The sequence below is a fragment of the Perca flavescens genome, chromosome 6 (genome assembly GCF_004354835.1).
Source record: "Perca flavescens isolate YP-PL-M2 chromosome 6, PFLA_1.0, whole genome shotgun sequence".
NCBI lineage: Eukaryota > Metazoa > Chordata > Actinopteri > Perciformes > Percidae > Perca > Perca flavescens.
In genome coordinates, this window is record NC_041336.1 from 24,596,240 (window position 1) to 24,611,423 (window position 15,184).

The window sequence follows — 15,184 nt, forward strand, 5'->3', positions numbered from 1 at the left end:
GGTTATGTGGTCTATCCTATATGTCTAGGGCTTTTATTGTGAAACGTAACAATGGAAAGAGTGTCTCTGCCGTCGCTGGCCTTCTTGTGCTACTGGTTAGCTCGCTAAATAAGTCTCTCACTGAGCAGTGGCTTTCACTCACAAGATTACATTTATTTTTTGCTTGCCGGATTGGACAACTGCTTTCACTTACCCGAACACAGAGTTTACTTGTCCCGGGCAAGTACTGTCGAGCCCTGTCGAGCCCTGCATATTATATGATGAAATTCTCCTTGAGTTGTCTCCCTTCAATTTGAGGGTAAGAAGTCAGGGTCAGCTATGGAACAACCTCTTTAAATTGGTACACGCTCAGTGTCTTGCATGCTCAAGGACACTTTTGCTATCTTATTTATTAGACCACCTTGAATTAAAAAAAAGATCCCACATTAAAAAGATTAGGTTTTATTTATATATATATATATATATATATATATATATATATATATATATATATATATATATATATATATATATTTTAATATGGAGTCGGTTTCATCATTTGGCTTTCTATGTTGATTAAAAGACCTTCATTCTCACAATGAATGTAAAGCACAATATTAAAAGCAAAACTTCGCCCTGCAAAATACTCCTGTGGTGATGAGTTTCTTTGTAGTAATCTTGACATGGCTGATAGACACATTTTAGCCCTGCACCAGTGTGACCACTCTCTCTCAACTGCACACATACCAAAACCAGAGGAAGCAGGTGTGTAGTGTGTATCACAGCAGATAGTGAAGGGAGAGCAAGCTAACATTTCCTGATGAAACGGCCAACTTCTCTCTCTCTTTAGCCAACAATAACACCATTGGCACAGCTAATACAAAAGGGACAGATAAGTAGGCCAAAGGGGCAAATTACTGGGCAGGTTATTGAGTTTATCTGGAGGTCTACGTATGACTGTGGCCTTGAGACTTTTTCCAAAGCATCACCCTGTTCAAAACATGATTAACACAGGAATCACAAGATGTATTTCATAGCAGACAGCACACAAGCTTACTAGCTTGGCAGCATTATGTCCGTGGAATCACAGGAATGTTGTTTTGGAAGGAACCAATTTAGTTCCTAGGCCAATTTAATTCAGGTCCGGCCCTCTATTAAGAGACCACTTGGCGAATATTATCCTGGGACAGAGCTGTGACGTAGAAAGTGATGCTGCTATTATAGTGGGTGTAGGAAAAGATTCACTCCTGGAATGCAGATGATGCAGGCATAGCAACCTTGGCAGAGGAATTGGTATAATTCAGTCCAAACAAGCTGACATTAGCTGCCCTGCCTTGTTTGCTGTCACCACCATAATTTAGGCTAAAAAGATGAAACATCTGATACAGAAGCAAATCAACCATTGTATTAATGTTGCTAAACAGAGACACTATTTCATTGTAAATCAAAGGTAGCTGATGATAGCATGTCTGTGCATAGAGACTGACCCCCGTTGAAGCTCTTAACAGTCCATGGTTAGCTTTTCTATGTCTGTGAAGGGAGACATTGCTAAAAGAGAGCCTACATTCTAAGTAAATCAAATTGAACCAGTTAATAAATGATAAAGAACATTTAATGAACAAGGCTATTACTGAGTATTGGAGCAAAGTGAGCTATGCTTTTCATTAATTGCATACTGAAGCATCATATCCTGAATGCATTCTTGTACAGTGTGTGTTTGTCTTTAAATCTGATCACATGTGATTGATGGATATTTTTGATGGTGCTTTTAGACGTGGCTGGCTCCAGAAATCATTAGTGCATCTTAATGTCAGCGATGATGAGCTTTGGAAACTCTTTCACTCCGGACAATTATACTGCCATCGTCTATAATCTCTCTCTCCCACACACACACACACACACACACACACACACACACACACACACACACACACACACACACACACACACACACACACACACACACACACACTCTCACTCACACACACACACACACCATCCAATTAGCCAAAAAACATCTTTACTCTCTGAATGACCACATGTATCTTTCTGTCTGTCTCTGCACAGCTAATGATAATGGAGGTTGTGTGGTTTCCTGTGTGTATGTGTGCGTCTGTGTGTACTTGAGCTTGTGCCCCTGCAAGTGCAAATGTTTTTCTGTGTGCCTCCATGATATGATATGTCGTAACACATAGCTTAAGCAGACACTCAACCATTTCCAGACCTACAGCCAAATGACAGTTAGATCATTAAGCTCTAGCAGTGAGCGTTGCTCTAATTTAGCATGAAGCCGGTAGATGGTCCCCTCTTGCTGTATGTGACCTTCACACTTCTGGAGTTTATGTTTATCAAAAGAGTATTTTTAATACTTGTCAGTGACTGTCATAAGCGGGGTTCTGCCAAAGCCTTGGAGCATTTAGGCAGTGGCCACAGTAGATTTCTAAAGGTAAGGTGTGGGGGAGGATGATGTTGCTTGTCAAAAACACAATAAAAAATATTATTATTTCAGATAAATATTTAAAAAAAGCTGTGTAAATATGGCTTTATACTAGATACAAGTTATAGGCTATTGCCTATTGCTAATACACTGGGCAGTATGTTTTTGGAAAAGCATACTGCATAAAAAATCTTAAACTCATTATCGGTGGCAACACTGTTATGTCATATTAACTGACCATTGGCGAAACTGCTGTGCTTTGATGTGATTGTGCTACAGATCATCACTCTGCTGAATAAAAAATTTGGAAACAAAATGGCATCTAAATTAAATCTTAAGCGTGTTTAATATTTGTCTTTGTGTCTTTTTCTAGAGGGAGTGTGTGAGATCTGGTTGACCAGTGAAGACACAGGAGCTTATGGTAGAGACATAGGGACAGACCTGCCCACATTGCTGTGGAGATTGGTGGAGGAGATTCCTGAAGGAGCCATGCTAAGGCTGGGTATGACCAACCCACCATATATCCTGGAACACCTAGAGGTATGCACAGTACACAGTCACCCATTTTACCAATAATTTCCATCAAAGATAATAATACGTCACTGATAAATAAAACTAAAATACTTAGGCAATCCAGAGTTTTTCCTGTTCACCGTTTTGTTTTTGTCCCTATAGTCTCTTGTACTACCCCTTTCTGTGAACAAATAATATTGCTTTGCCTAGATTTAATAAACTAATGTCTTTCTGTTTTGCTTACCAAGCAGTTTAGCTGCGGTGCTCATACTCCATTCATTAGTGCAGTTCATTCTCTTCTCTCCCTAATGAGTCAATTAAGGACCATTGTGTCCTCTTTAGCAAACTCATTTTATCAGTCATTATTGTCTTCCCTAATGGAACAATGGACATTGTTATCCCTTCTCTCTCTCTCTCGCTCTCTCGCTCTTTCTCTACCCATCTCTCTGTTTTTGCATTTTCTGTCTCTGTAAGAAATGCATTTTCTAACATTTAAATAAAAAAAAAAAATCTTGTTTCTGAAAGTGTTAGGGTAACAACATACTATAACACGTTATCACCCATTTTCCACCATAAATGGACAATAGGCATGTCTGGCCTCTGCTTTCAGACAACATATCAGCTTCATTTGTAAATTATTTCTCGGGTTGTCCACGATCTGCCCGGGCAGATACATTGCATTTAAAGCAGGACCCTTCTCGACCTAATGTTTCTAATGAAAGTGTTTTTGGTTGCTGTAACTTTGTGTTGCTGTGTAACTGAGCTTCAGTAACATAACCTTGTCCAAAGTGAGCTTAAAGGGTAACTACACCCTCAAATTCTGCTAGCCTATTTAAATAATACGACGGAGGAGTGTGTGACGCAAAGGGTTAGGAGACACAAGGGAGACCACAGCTCAGTGCAGTGATTTACTATACCATCATGGTTAGGGTGAGGTCAGAGAATTTGGCTGAACCAAATCCAGGCAGACACATAAAAGCCAATTTTGAGCAGGAAAAGCTGTTTTTACACACAATATGAATGCGCTGTAACAGTGGCTGCTCACTGCTCCTGATAGAGTGGGTTAAATGCTGCATCTGATTCTCACTCAATAATAAACTTAAACTTAGACATGCTGAAAGAGGGCGTCTCAAATCGAAGTTCGGCCCTATTCTTGGAACTGTCACCTTTTTAATATTGAATGCATGAGGGGTTTTTCCGTATAATTGTATACCAACTGTCAGAGAGGAATATATATTGCACGTGCAAGATTTAATTTTGTAATTATAGTATGCAATTCTGTATAATTCTGTGTTTTTTGTAGTAAAGTGTATGGAACTGCACTGCAGAGTGGAGTTTTTGGTAATGGTGACAAGTCCAACATGGGTTGAACATTTGTCAGTAGACCTGCATCATAGGTGCATCTGCACTATGAAAAGGGGCATGCATGTAGCTCTTATTTCTTTGGTGTGGTGAGGTAGAGAAGTTGAACTATAAATTAATTAGTCATTTCCACCTACCCCGGCAGTAGTGCTGTGGTTTTGTACATTTGAAGTGGCAACTTAAGAGGATAAATGGAGGATAATTACAAGAAAAGAGTGAAATTGAATGTGAAAGTGATAAAGACACAAGTAAGGAATTTGCTTCTTTGGATTTTTGTGCGTGTGTTTCTGGTTTCCCTCATTTCAAACCATATTTTACTGTAGTTTTGCTTGCCTACTAGCAGTCCCAGTCACATCACTGAGGACAACGGTTAGGAAATAATAGAGGAGGGACATATTTAGGGAGGAAATAGAGGGCTGAAATAAGGTAATGGTAACCTAGAAAACTATAATGAAACAAAACTTTTTAGTAAAAAAAAAAAAAAAAAAGACAGTGTATTTCACAACAGATGTACTTTTGAATCAATGAAGATAGAAGATCAGAGATGAATGAAATGAGGGCAGAAATGGAAAAAAAATGGGGATGAAGGCCCGGGGATAGAGATGAGGGCTAAAAAGAAGTGGGAAAGTGCTGTGGGAAGCAGCAATGGAGGTTGTAATTAACCAGGGGTTAATCGAGGTGGCTAATTGTCCCCCACATGTATAGGTAGGCTTTCTGCTTGGCTACATTACAATTAAAAAACCACCCTTCTAATGATAGGGAATAACAATTAACTGATAATTAGAAATATACTAGGACGACACACTAGCTTGGTCTCTGTGTGTGTGTACGTTAAGAATCATTTCATATGCTACCGGCCCTTTTATTGTTAATGTCCATGCATTGAATTGAATTATATCTTTTTTTGCTTTAATTCCTCAGTCAATTAACCTACATAAGGACAGATAAGAGTGTTCTTCTTTAACTTATCATTGTCTTTTGTTGCTCCTGTCTCCCATTTATCCTTTATCCTCTCCTCTTTTCTCTTCTCCCCTGCCGGCCCTTTTTTTTTTTTTTTTTTTTCTTTTCTAGTCCTACTTTTTGTTGTTGTGAGCCCAACATCTAACAGAGAAACTTTCTTTTTAAATTCTTTGAAAGTTGTCCCTTCCAGTTCTTTCTTACGTGCAATTCTTCATATTCCTCCCCCCCCTTCCCGCCACACACACACACACACACACACACTTTTAACTCCTCTCATGGTGGTGGCAATCACAGCAATAAGAACGGTGTGGTGATGATGATTAAAGCCAAATCTCTGAAGTAGCTTTATCCTTCATCTTAAGTAAAGGCCAAATTATATCCCGCTGTCTTTCCGTTCGAAGAACACCAGCAGTTGTATAACTGCATCATACTGAATGGCTGTGATTGAAGCTGAAAAGGCCAAGTAACCTCTCCACTTCCCACTGAAAGATCACCCTCTCTTATACATACTCACTCAGATCAACGCTTTTGCACTGTCTCCCTCTGTCACACAAGAACACACAGTTTCTTCCAATGTTCAACCTGTTTTTCCCGACAGATGTAGACAGCCTCATACAGTAGCACCATTTGCTGATTGGAGCAGTTAAAGGCCCAATCACCTCTCATGGGCCACTTGTCTCTGACATTTTAGTTGATTGCACTGTGCCGTCAGTGGACATTTTTACTTGAGTAGTTGCGAGTAAAAATATCTAGAACAATGTTACTTTTATGTTTTACATTTTTTTCTCTTTAGACTTGATATTGTCTTATATGCGTATCCATCTATCTGCATGTCCATCCATCCGTCTATCCATTTGTCAATAAATAGCTAAGCTGCTGTCAAACACTAACGTTACGTCATATTATCATATAAGGTGTGTGTGTGTGTGTGTGTGTGTGTATGCGCGCAGATACAGTACCTGTGCATGTGCCTGTGTGTGATTGAATCTAGCATGCTAGCAGACTCAGTAAATGAGGTGTGAAAGTAGCCTCCTCATACGTAGCAATCAGTCAGGCTGGGATGAATGAAATAGCAGTTGTCCATTAACCATCCTCTACAGACCTCATTTCAGTTTGACTAGAGATACATCAGATATGCCATTCACTCTCTCCACAGTTAGCTCTGGGAAACAGTGGTGTGATACTGTAGAGTTGCACGCAGAGGGTGATTTGACGTAACATTTTGCTCAGCTTTTTTCGTTCAAAATGTTTCATTTCAAAATAGGATGAATACAGTCAGAGAAACAAAAATGTGTGTATGTAATCTTGCTAAATCACAAAATGTGAATAAGTGTTTAGCATTTCCTGTGACAAAATGGTCTTAAAAATGCATTTAAACATAAAATATATATATATATATATATATTTCTGACTGTGTGACATGAGACTCGTCAAAATATATAATCTTTTTACATTTTCTTTGGTTGTTTGTTTATAGCTTTTCATTTCTTTTTTATTTTTATTTAGTCATTTACTTTCCAGAGACACTGAGAGGTGTGTGACTGTTCTCAGTTCTATGAAGCCGCACCAGGCCTTGGGAAGGTAGAAAAACTACCAAAAACCCGTAACGAAGTGAAACCACCATTCCATCCTCTGCGTCGGCGGATATTTTTCATATCCAGGACACAAGCATTCACACACATGAATACACACACATTTCTCACCTTCACACTCAGATGTGCACACAAGCACAGCTGTATGGGCCCACACTTAGACACACCCTCTCAGGCCATTTTCATTTTTAATGAAGCCTTTGGGAGCCTCTTCACATTAGAGACCTAATGTAGCATTGTGTGAGGGATCCAACACCAAATGAATGCTCATAGTAAGGCTTCTCAGATGTCCCTCTAAATTATGAGTCCTGACTTACTGCGGTGAATTATATTATATTATATATATAATTCTTTTGGTGAATTATGGGTTCTGAAGGATGAAGATGTAAATGCTGGCTGCCAATTTAAAACTCATTTGTTGTGCCTTTTGTTGTGGCTTTTTCTTTTGAGAGGCTAAAAGAATTAAGGCAGCAATAATGGCAATGGAGTATACTTAATTATCTGCAATCTGTCAATGTAATCCACAGCTGCAGCAAAAAACATTTGTCCATATAATGGATCCATGCATTTTGGTTTTGGTGTTTTTTTTGGTTAGCTTGTTTCACTATTTAAATCACTGAAAAACGTTAACACAGTAATTTTAACGAGGAAACAAAATGTAAAATGCCGAAATGCTTTTGATAGTATAGTATTCGTATAGTATGGTAATGTCTTTCTAGCTCACAACAGTCGGATGATACACGCAGAACAATACAGTGATGTTCAAATGCTACACATGCACTTAATTTCCCTTTACTGTGCAGTACATAGATTACATCTGCGCTGTGTGAGGTACTGGCAGTAGGTGCATGCTGGGTATAGCCTCCAGGGAAAATCAAGTGAAGCCTGTAGTGTTTGAAATGTTTAATACCGTTGGGAGCTCAGTTTCTCTATCTGCTGCGGAATACAGTTCACACTGACTCTGTGTTTGTGTGTGCTAGTGCACCCACATGGGGACCTGACTTATAATCCTGGGAACAGCTTGTAGAATCATTTTCTTTACAGACTCCCTTGGGTGAACCCTGCTAATACTCTCTTATGTGTGGGTTTGTGTATATGTCTGTGAGTGTGTGCGAATGCAGTTAGATGCTACTTATTCTGGGTTTGTTTCAGAACGTACACTCAAACCGACTGTAACCGTTTCTGTCTGTGTTGGCACTCTGGGGAATCCAGCTTTGTGTGTGCGTGTGTGTGTGTGTGTGTGTGTGTGTGTGTGTGATGCTTGATGTAATCACCAATGTGTCCTTAGTCTATACAATATCCTAATATGTATGTATATATATATATATATATATATATATATATATATATATATATATATATATATATATATATATATATATATATATATATATATGAGTATGTGCCATATATTAATATTGACAGTGCACTACTTTAGCAGTTAATGTATGATTTTATTTCTTTTTTAACACATAGGAATTGGTGAATGCCATGAAGCTGCAATTTTAAAACATTAACACCAATTTCAAAAGTGTAGACCTCACGTTACAAGTAAACACGTCTTCTGCAACATTTAATACAACTTTTTTCTAGCTGTGAGTAGCTCTTCTAAATCAAGGTTGTTGCATTCTGACACAATAGACCAACACCACACTCAAAATGTGCTGGCAGTTTTAAGAATACACTTCATTTAGTCATTTTTCCAGTGTGAGTGTACCACACACACTCAAAATGCACATGGAATAAGTTCAAGACAGTGTTTCATGCCAGTATTTAGTCTATTAGTAACTTGTGTTTTTTGTACTGAACATCATTCATATTATGACATATGTTTTGTACAAATATAAAAAAATATTTTGTATTACTTCCTAAATTCTATCAAACAAAGAGTAATTCCCTTTTCCCTTGTTTCTTTTTTTCTTCAATATTTTTTGCGTGACATCCCTGCTTAATAACTTGTATGCAGCTACTTGCAAAACAAACAGAGACGACTTGATCCAAACTAATCAGCAGTTACCCCTCAATCAGTTTATGCAACCTCCTTAGAGAGTGTGAGTCAGAAACATTTTCTTGTCCACAGTGTTCTACCTACAACACAAGTAAAAATAGGGGATGAAACTCACACAGAAAATGCATGTGTTGTTTTCTGCTCAAAATACAAAAAGGGAGGAGGAAAGTGCTAATGAAAAGGCATGAAACAGAGCAGAGAGCAATAGACAAAATCCTCATGTAGAATATTTCAAAAGAATTAAGAGGGGAGTTAAAAGGGTGTAATTATTGAGGCTGCTTGGAGCCAAACCAGCTTTTACCGTGTCTCTCTCCCTCTCTCTCTCTCTCTTTTTCATATATGCTCTTTTCAGTCATATCTGATTTGAGGGGGTAGATATTGGGTCCTTTGAGCTAAGCCAGTTAAGACATATCCTTTCTGGTTCATGTGTTTATCTGAGCTGATCAACCAAAGATGAAAAGATGTTGTGTCTGTTTGTGTGAATGGGAGAGATAGGGGGGAAGTAGAAAGGGGCACAGAGATAGAGAAACAATATTGTACTGCTTTAAAGACTTTCAAGACTGATGAAAACAAAACAAAAAAAGACCATTTGCACACTTAATTTGTTTAAGCTTATTGAATTCTGCCTTGAGCTGGATAGTTCATCCACCCAGAAGTGAAGGCATTAAAGCAGAACTTAAATTATTGCTACTGGGCAATGCTGAGCGATATCTTCATCACAGCATCATTTTCACTTCAGACTCACTAAACTGTCTGTCAGCAGCAGTCAAACATAGAAAAGGCCTCAACTCCACAGGGATCGGTAACTAGAGAGATTGATATCAGTGTGCTGTATAATCATTGAAGGATGGGACGCTTTCTGTCACACACTTAATAAATGGCTTGTGTGAATGAAAAGTCCTGCCCTTATATATAGATTAATCCTGCGTTGCCATCAACAGTGCCCTGCTACTCAAACTAGCATGCCCTCTGTTGAGACCCCATTCACCCTTGCAACTATGGACGTAAATTAAACAAAACAGTTTGTGGGGACAATAAACATAACATTTCTCAAGATTAATTATTGAATTATTGACACAAATAATACAGCCACAATTATCCTTGTATATGCAGAGCTGTATAATAACGAAGTAGAACTACTTCACTACTCTACTTAAGTACTAAAAGGCTGTATCTGTACTCTACTGGAGTATTATTTTTTTCCCCTACTTCCACTTTTACTTGAGTACATATTTTCGATGAATGAAATTTATGAAATTAATTTCCTCCAATACATTTTTTTTATGTGCTGCATCGTTACTCGTTACTGTTGTGAATTCCTCACGCTACGGAGACTGTGTAGGTTACAGTGTATGTAGTTAGGGCTACGTTAGTTACGTACGCTAATTACCTAATTTACCCTGAGGCATCGTGTTTCTTTTCATTACGGTTGCCCGTTCAGAAGTCAGAGACGATGTAAGTTTGTACTCTTTCTATTTATCTATTGTTGCAACAGATTAATCTATTCCTGAGTTGTTTCAGTCTGCAGTGAGTCCTGAGTGTTAACCGTTTCACCCTGTGATGTGAAGCTGCTAGTTTATCTGTATGTTGCTAGCTTGCTAACTTTCCACTACATCACACATGTTACTATCTAGCTAGTGTGTGATACGTTTTGGGGGGGCTTTAATTGTTACTGTGCTGGAGAGGATGCTCATTTTACTTGCACAGTGTGATAATTGTAGATTTTATTTCAGTATTTGTTATTTTTAATATAATGCATTTAATATTTGTTAATTCATTTGGCTACAGCCTTAGGCTAAACATTTGAAATAATGTAAACAATATGATATTTATTTATTTCTTTAATAACTAAATAACACAATACTTGTACTTTTACTTTCAGTGCTTGAGTAGTAGATTTTAAAATAAACTACTTGCAATACTTGGGTATAAAAAATGTTGAATACTTCAGTACTTCCACTTAAGTGTTTTTGATAGAGCACTTGTACTTTTACTCAAGTATGGGTCTCTAGTACTTTATACACATCTGGATATATGTAACATTATTTGTGGAACTCCAGTAAGTAGGCTGGCTATTTCATTTACTTTAAACATTGGATAAAGTGATTCTTTTCTCTAATACAGATGCTGCTGAGGCATTAATACATGAGTCTCCGTTTTGGTGCACTGAAAAATGATCTCTTTCTTTTTTCTCACTCATTGTCTTTGGCCAACAACACAAAGTGATAGTTGTTTAAATATGAGTTAGGTTCATAGGTCTACCAAGCGGTCATATTATTAAATTATCTTGCGTCCTCCATATAAAGATTAGGTTTCATCTGGGACAGAGGACAAATATTCAACTGCAGCAAGCCCACTTATCTACCACTTACCATATTGAGCAAAACACAATGGTAGATCTACAATATGAGCCTAATATCAATTCACACAAAAGCTTTTGTTAGTTGTAGTGGGTGACTTACTATACGACAAGCTATTAAACAAGCTACCACATAGCGCGTTACAATCACTTACATAGCGGGCCGAACTCATGGAAAAATACATCACTTATCATTTTTGTGTCATGACTAATTAATGACTCAGCATCATCTGTATTAAAGAAAAGAATCACTTCATCCAATGTTTGAAGTGAATAAAATACCCTTGCCAGCTTACTTACTGGAGTTCCACAACTACTAGTGCGTTCCATTTGTACACGGAAGTCGGATCCGAGGTCAAGTCGGAAACACGCCCCCCTGACCTCAGATTTCCGAGCTCGGAACTCAGACTAGTGATGGGACAACCGACTCTTTTACGAGAGTCGGTTCAACCGGACGGTCGTTGGTTGGCCTACCGAGTTAATAGATTCGGTCACCGGTTCGCGTGCCCTCGGCGGCAGCGGGGGGGTAATCGCGTTTAACTTTACATATCTATCAAGATAACATTACGTGTATTTGTATGCGATATAGGCCTATTACTTTCCCCTTGGTAATGTAGCATATGAATTTCCATGAACACAATTCTAAAATGCAGGAGACATAAAGGCTTCTGCTATCGGTTGATAACTCAAACTTGCCGAGAACCTAGACACCCATTTGAATATAGACTCATGCAGTACCCTCGGTTACGGTCCTTACGGTCTCCTTCAGTAGCCTAGCCTAGCTACCACATAGCAACATTCACTTCTCTAACATTTAACTTAACATAACTACCAAGATAACATGACGTGTATTTGTATGTGATGTACTGTACTTCCCCATCGATAATGTGTGAATTGCCGTGAACACAATCCTCTAAGATGCACCAGAAACAAGGCTTGGTTAATAACTCAAACTTGCCGAGAACAAGACACCGCTTGATTACGCACGATTACATTAGAGTCGAGCGGCCGGCCGGTTCCACGGTTACATTAGAGTCGAGCGGCGGGCCGGCCGGTTGCACGGTTACATTAGAGTCGAGCGGCCGGCCGGTTGCACGGTTACATTAGAGTCGAGCGGCGGGCCGGCCGGTTGCACGGTTACATTAGAGTCGAGCGGCCGGCCGGTTGCACGGTTACATTCGGTCTCGTTCGGGTCTAGGCATTAGTAGCTCATTTCCTGATTGATTCTAGCACCGCCACTCCAGTCCAGCGGAGGCGCTAATGAGCTAGATTACAACACACACAGTAGCAGAAGAATACCAGCTACACAACGGCCAACCATTGACATATATATAATGCCAACGGCACGAATGAAGTAAAAGAAAAAAACAGGAGTGAGTCAGTTCATTGACGTATGACACTCGATTCTCCCGGCTCAGTGACACAAGTCGGGTTAATTAACCGGCTCTTCGGTCAGTTCGTCAACACTAACTCAGACAATCACCGAGTACCCGGAGCTAAAAATCCAACATGGCTGCTCCGTGCATCAACTGTTGTGAAATCTGTAGTAATATACAGTTAGAAGCACTTCTGTGTTATTTGTGTCTCACTAAATCAGTCGTACACACAGTGCTGTCCACATTCTAGCTGTGGACATGTTGTTACGCTGTTTGTATGCACAAAAGACAGCGTAATACGTTGTTATAAACTAGCAATAACCTGGCTAGAGCTAATGAAAACAATGGAAATCGGACTTGCAAATGGAACGCCTTCAGCTCGGGTGTGACGTCATTCCCAGCTTCGGCTTCCAAATTCGGAGGTGAATGGAACGCACTATGCTTTGGCGAAACAACTGTGTTCCCTCGTTCTCTCCCACTGGAGTTGTCGTGTGTGTGGGTGATATAAAGCAGGCAGTGGACCAAACCACTTTGAGGCAAGGGAGGGGCAACTCAAAATGTTTCTAAACTTAAAATGCATTTCTTTGCATTTGTATTGTTTTACTACTTAAATTATTTTAAGTATATACCATTGTTATTTACAATACACAGCATAGTTTTAATAATATTTTTAGGGGGAGGGCACAACCCTTAGATGGGATGGGTCCTGACCCCCCGACCACCCCCACAATTTCCGCCTATGCTTGCAACACACATTAATGTATGCATGCACACAATCTGTGGGCTCTCCTGCCGTCATTGGGGAGTTATCCCTGTCAGTGAATCTAATGAGACTTGGGACCTTACCTTAATGTACCTATTGTGACCTGCACATAATTATCATTAATTACACCTTGTTGGTAGCTAATAGACATGTATACTAAGAATGGGGAAGCGTATTAGCAAACCGGGTCTATTCTATGTCCTAGAATAAACTATCAACTACTGTATGTTGTTAATGATAAGCGCAGACTTTAATAGTTGAAGTGCTCACTTAGGGCTTGCAGCACAAAGTAAGTAGTATAGTAAATATAAAAAGATTGCACTTCAAACATGTTTTGGAAAGGTATATACAGAGAAAAGGTAAAATTATCTATATGGCTAAGCCCGCACAGAAATAAAGTACATTTCCCTCATGTAGCATAATAGACATTTATTGACAGTATTTTTTAGTTTGCATTGTCAGTTATCTGAGTAACTGACAGCACCAAAACAAATATATATATGTGGAAAAAATGTACTTGGCAATAAAGCTTTTCTGATGACTTGAGACGATGTCCTGTGTAATTTGGACATAGTTTAAAAAATGTTGTACCTCCCTGTATTGCAATTCTGTGGTTGTGGACTCTAAATGTTTTTTCACCAGAATTTTAAAGTACACTCATTAAAACATCTACACTGAGAAAATTAGACCATAACTATCAGAGGAGTAACTTGTAAGAGCTTGGACACATCCAATCACTACCATTCTTTTACCTTTGAAAGCATTTACAATAAAAACATATGAACGCATGCTGCTTTACATGTTTTCTTTCACTCACTGTCTTTCTCTCTCTCTCTCTCTCTCTCTCACACACACGCACGCAACAAGCTGATGTCTGTCACAAGTAAAGCTCCGTTTTCCAACCAAATTAATTCTTTCTAATTTGGAGCTTCCAGCGGTCAACCCCCTATGGTGTGCTGCAACTGAGCTGTGTGTGTGTGTGTGTGTGTGTGTGTGTGTGTGTGTGTGTGTGTGTGTGTGTGTGTGTGTGTGTGTGTGTGTGTGTGTGTGTGTGTGTGTGTGTGTGTGTGTGTGTGTGTGTGTGCGCGTGCACGCGCACATGGTCTTTTGGGTGTGTATGAAGTAGGGAACATTCTACAATGGATCTTAATTGAGAAAGCGGACTGCAATCAACATATACTTGTAGGAAATAATTTCTTCCACCCCTCTTTTTCTCGTTCTCCTTCTCCTTCTTGTGGTGATTAGCATGGTAATGATAGCATCCTGATTATGTCCATCAGAAAAAAATCTGACATCTGTGGTCTCTCCTGTTCTTTTACTGAGGAAATGAAAGTGAGGATGAAAGAAAAGAAGAAAAACTCTCCAAATTAATGTGGTGTGTTAAACTGTCACTTGTGCAATTGCTCTTGGTGAAAGTTTAAGAGCTGAGAAAAAAAAAGACATGATTCTGTGTTGTTCAATTCAGATCAAATGCAGATTTGGAACGTCTCTTCATTTTATGATTCAGTGTTTGTTCATTTTATCCCTTCATCTCAAAACACATCTCCGAGAATGCACTGAACATCACAGTCCAATGAGTATCTGATAATGGCATTTTCTTTAAAGGAACACTTAAAACCTGCTTTCTACATTATGGACTGCAGTTATTATAGTGAGCACTTACTGTACCCCCAAGCATTTGTAAAACTCTTTTAGTGAAAGCAGAAAGGTACCTAGTGAGTGTTTCTCTCACCATTTTGATCTGAGATTTAGACCTCCATGCTTCTCGGTAAAAGCTCTTGACTTTTCAGACATAAAGAACCACTCCTTGGTCTTTGTATCTAGTGAGTACATAA

The 15,184-nt window shown here is 39.0% G+C and overlaps 1 protein-coding gene across 4 annotated transcripts in view; it reads left to right on the forward strand.

Moving 5' to 3' along the window:
• The window catches only part of cdkal1 (CDK5 regulatory subunit associated protein 1-like 1), a 280,572-nt gene that overhangs the window by 144,160 nt on the left and 121,228 nt on the right, over positions 1-15,184 (forward strand). For all 4 annotated transcript variants that reach the window (XM_028580855.1, XM_028580856.1, XM_028580858.1 and 1 more), the window contains exon 9: positions 2,790-2,956. In XM_028580855.1, coding sequence (XP_028436656.1) covers positions 2,790-2,956 — 167 coding nt within the window. The remainder of the gene's footprint in view (positions 1-2,789; positions 2,957-15,184) is intronic.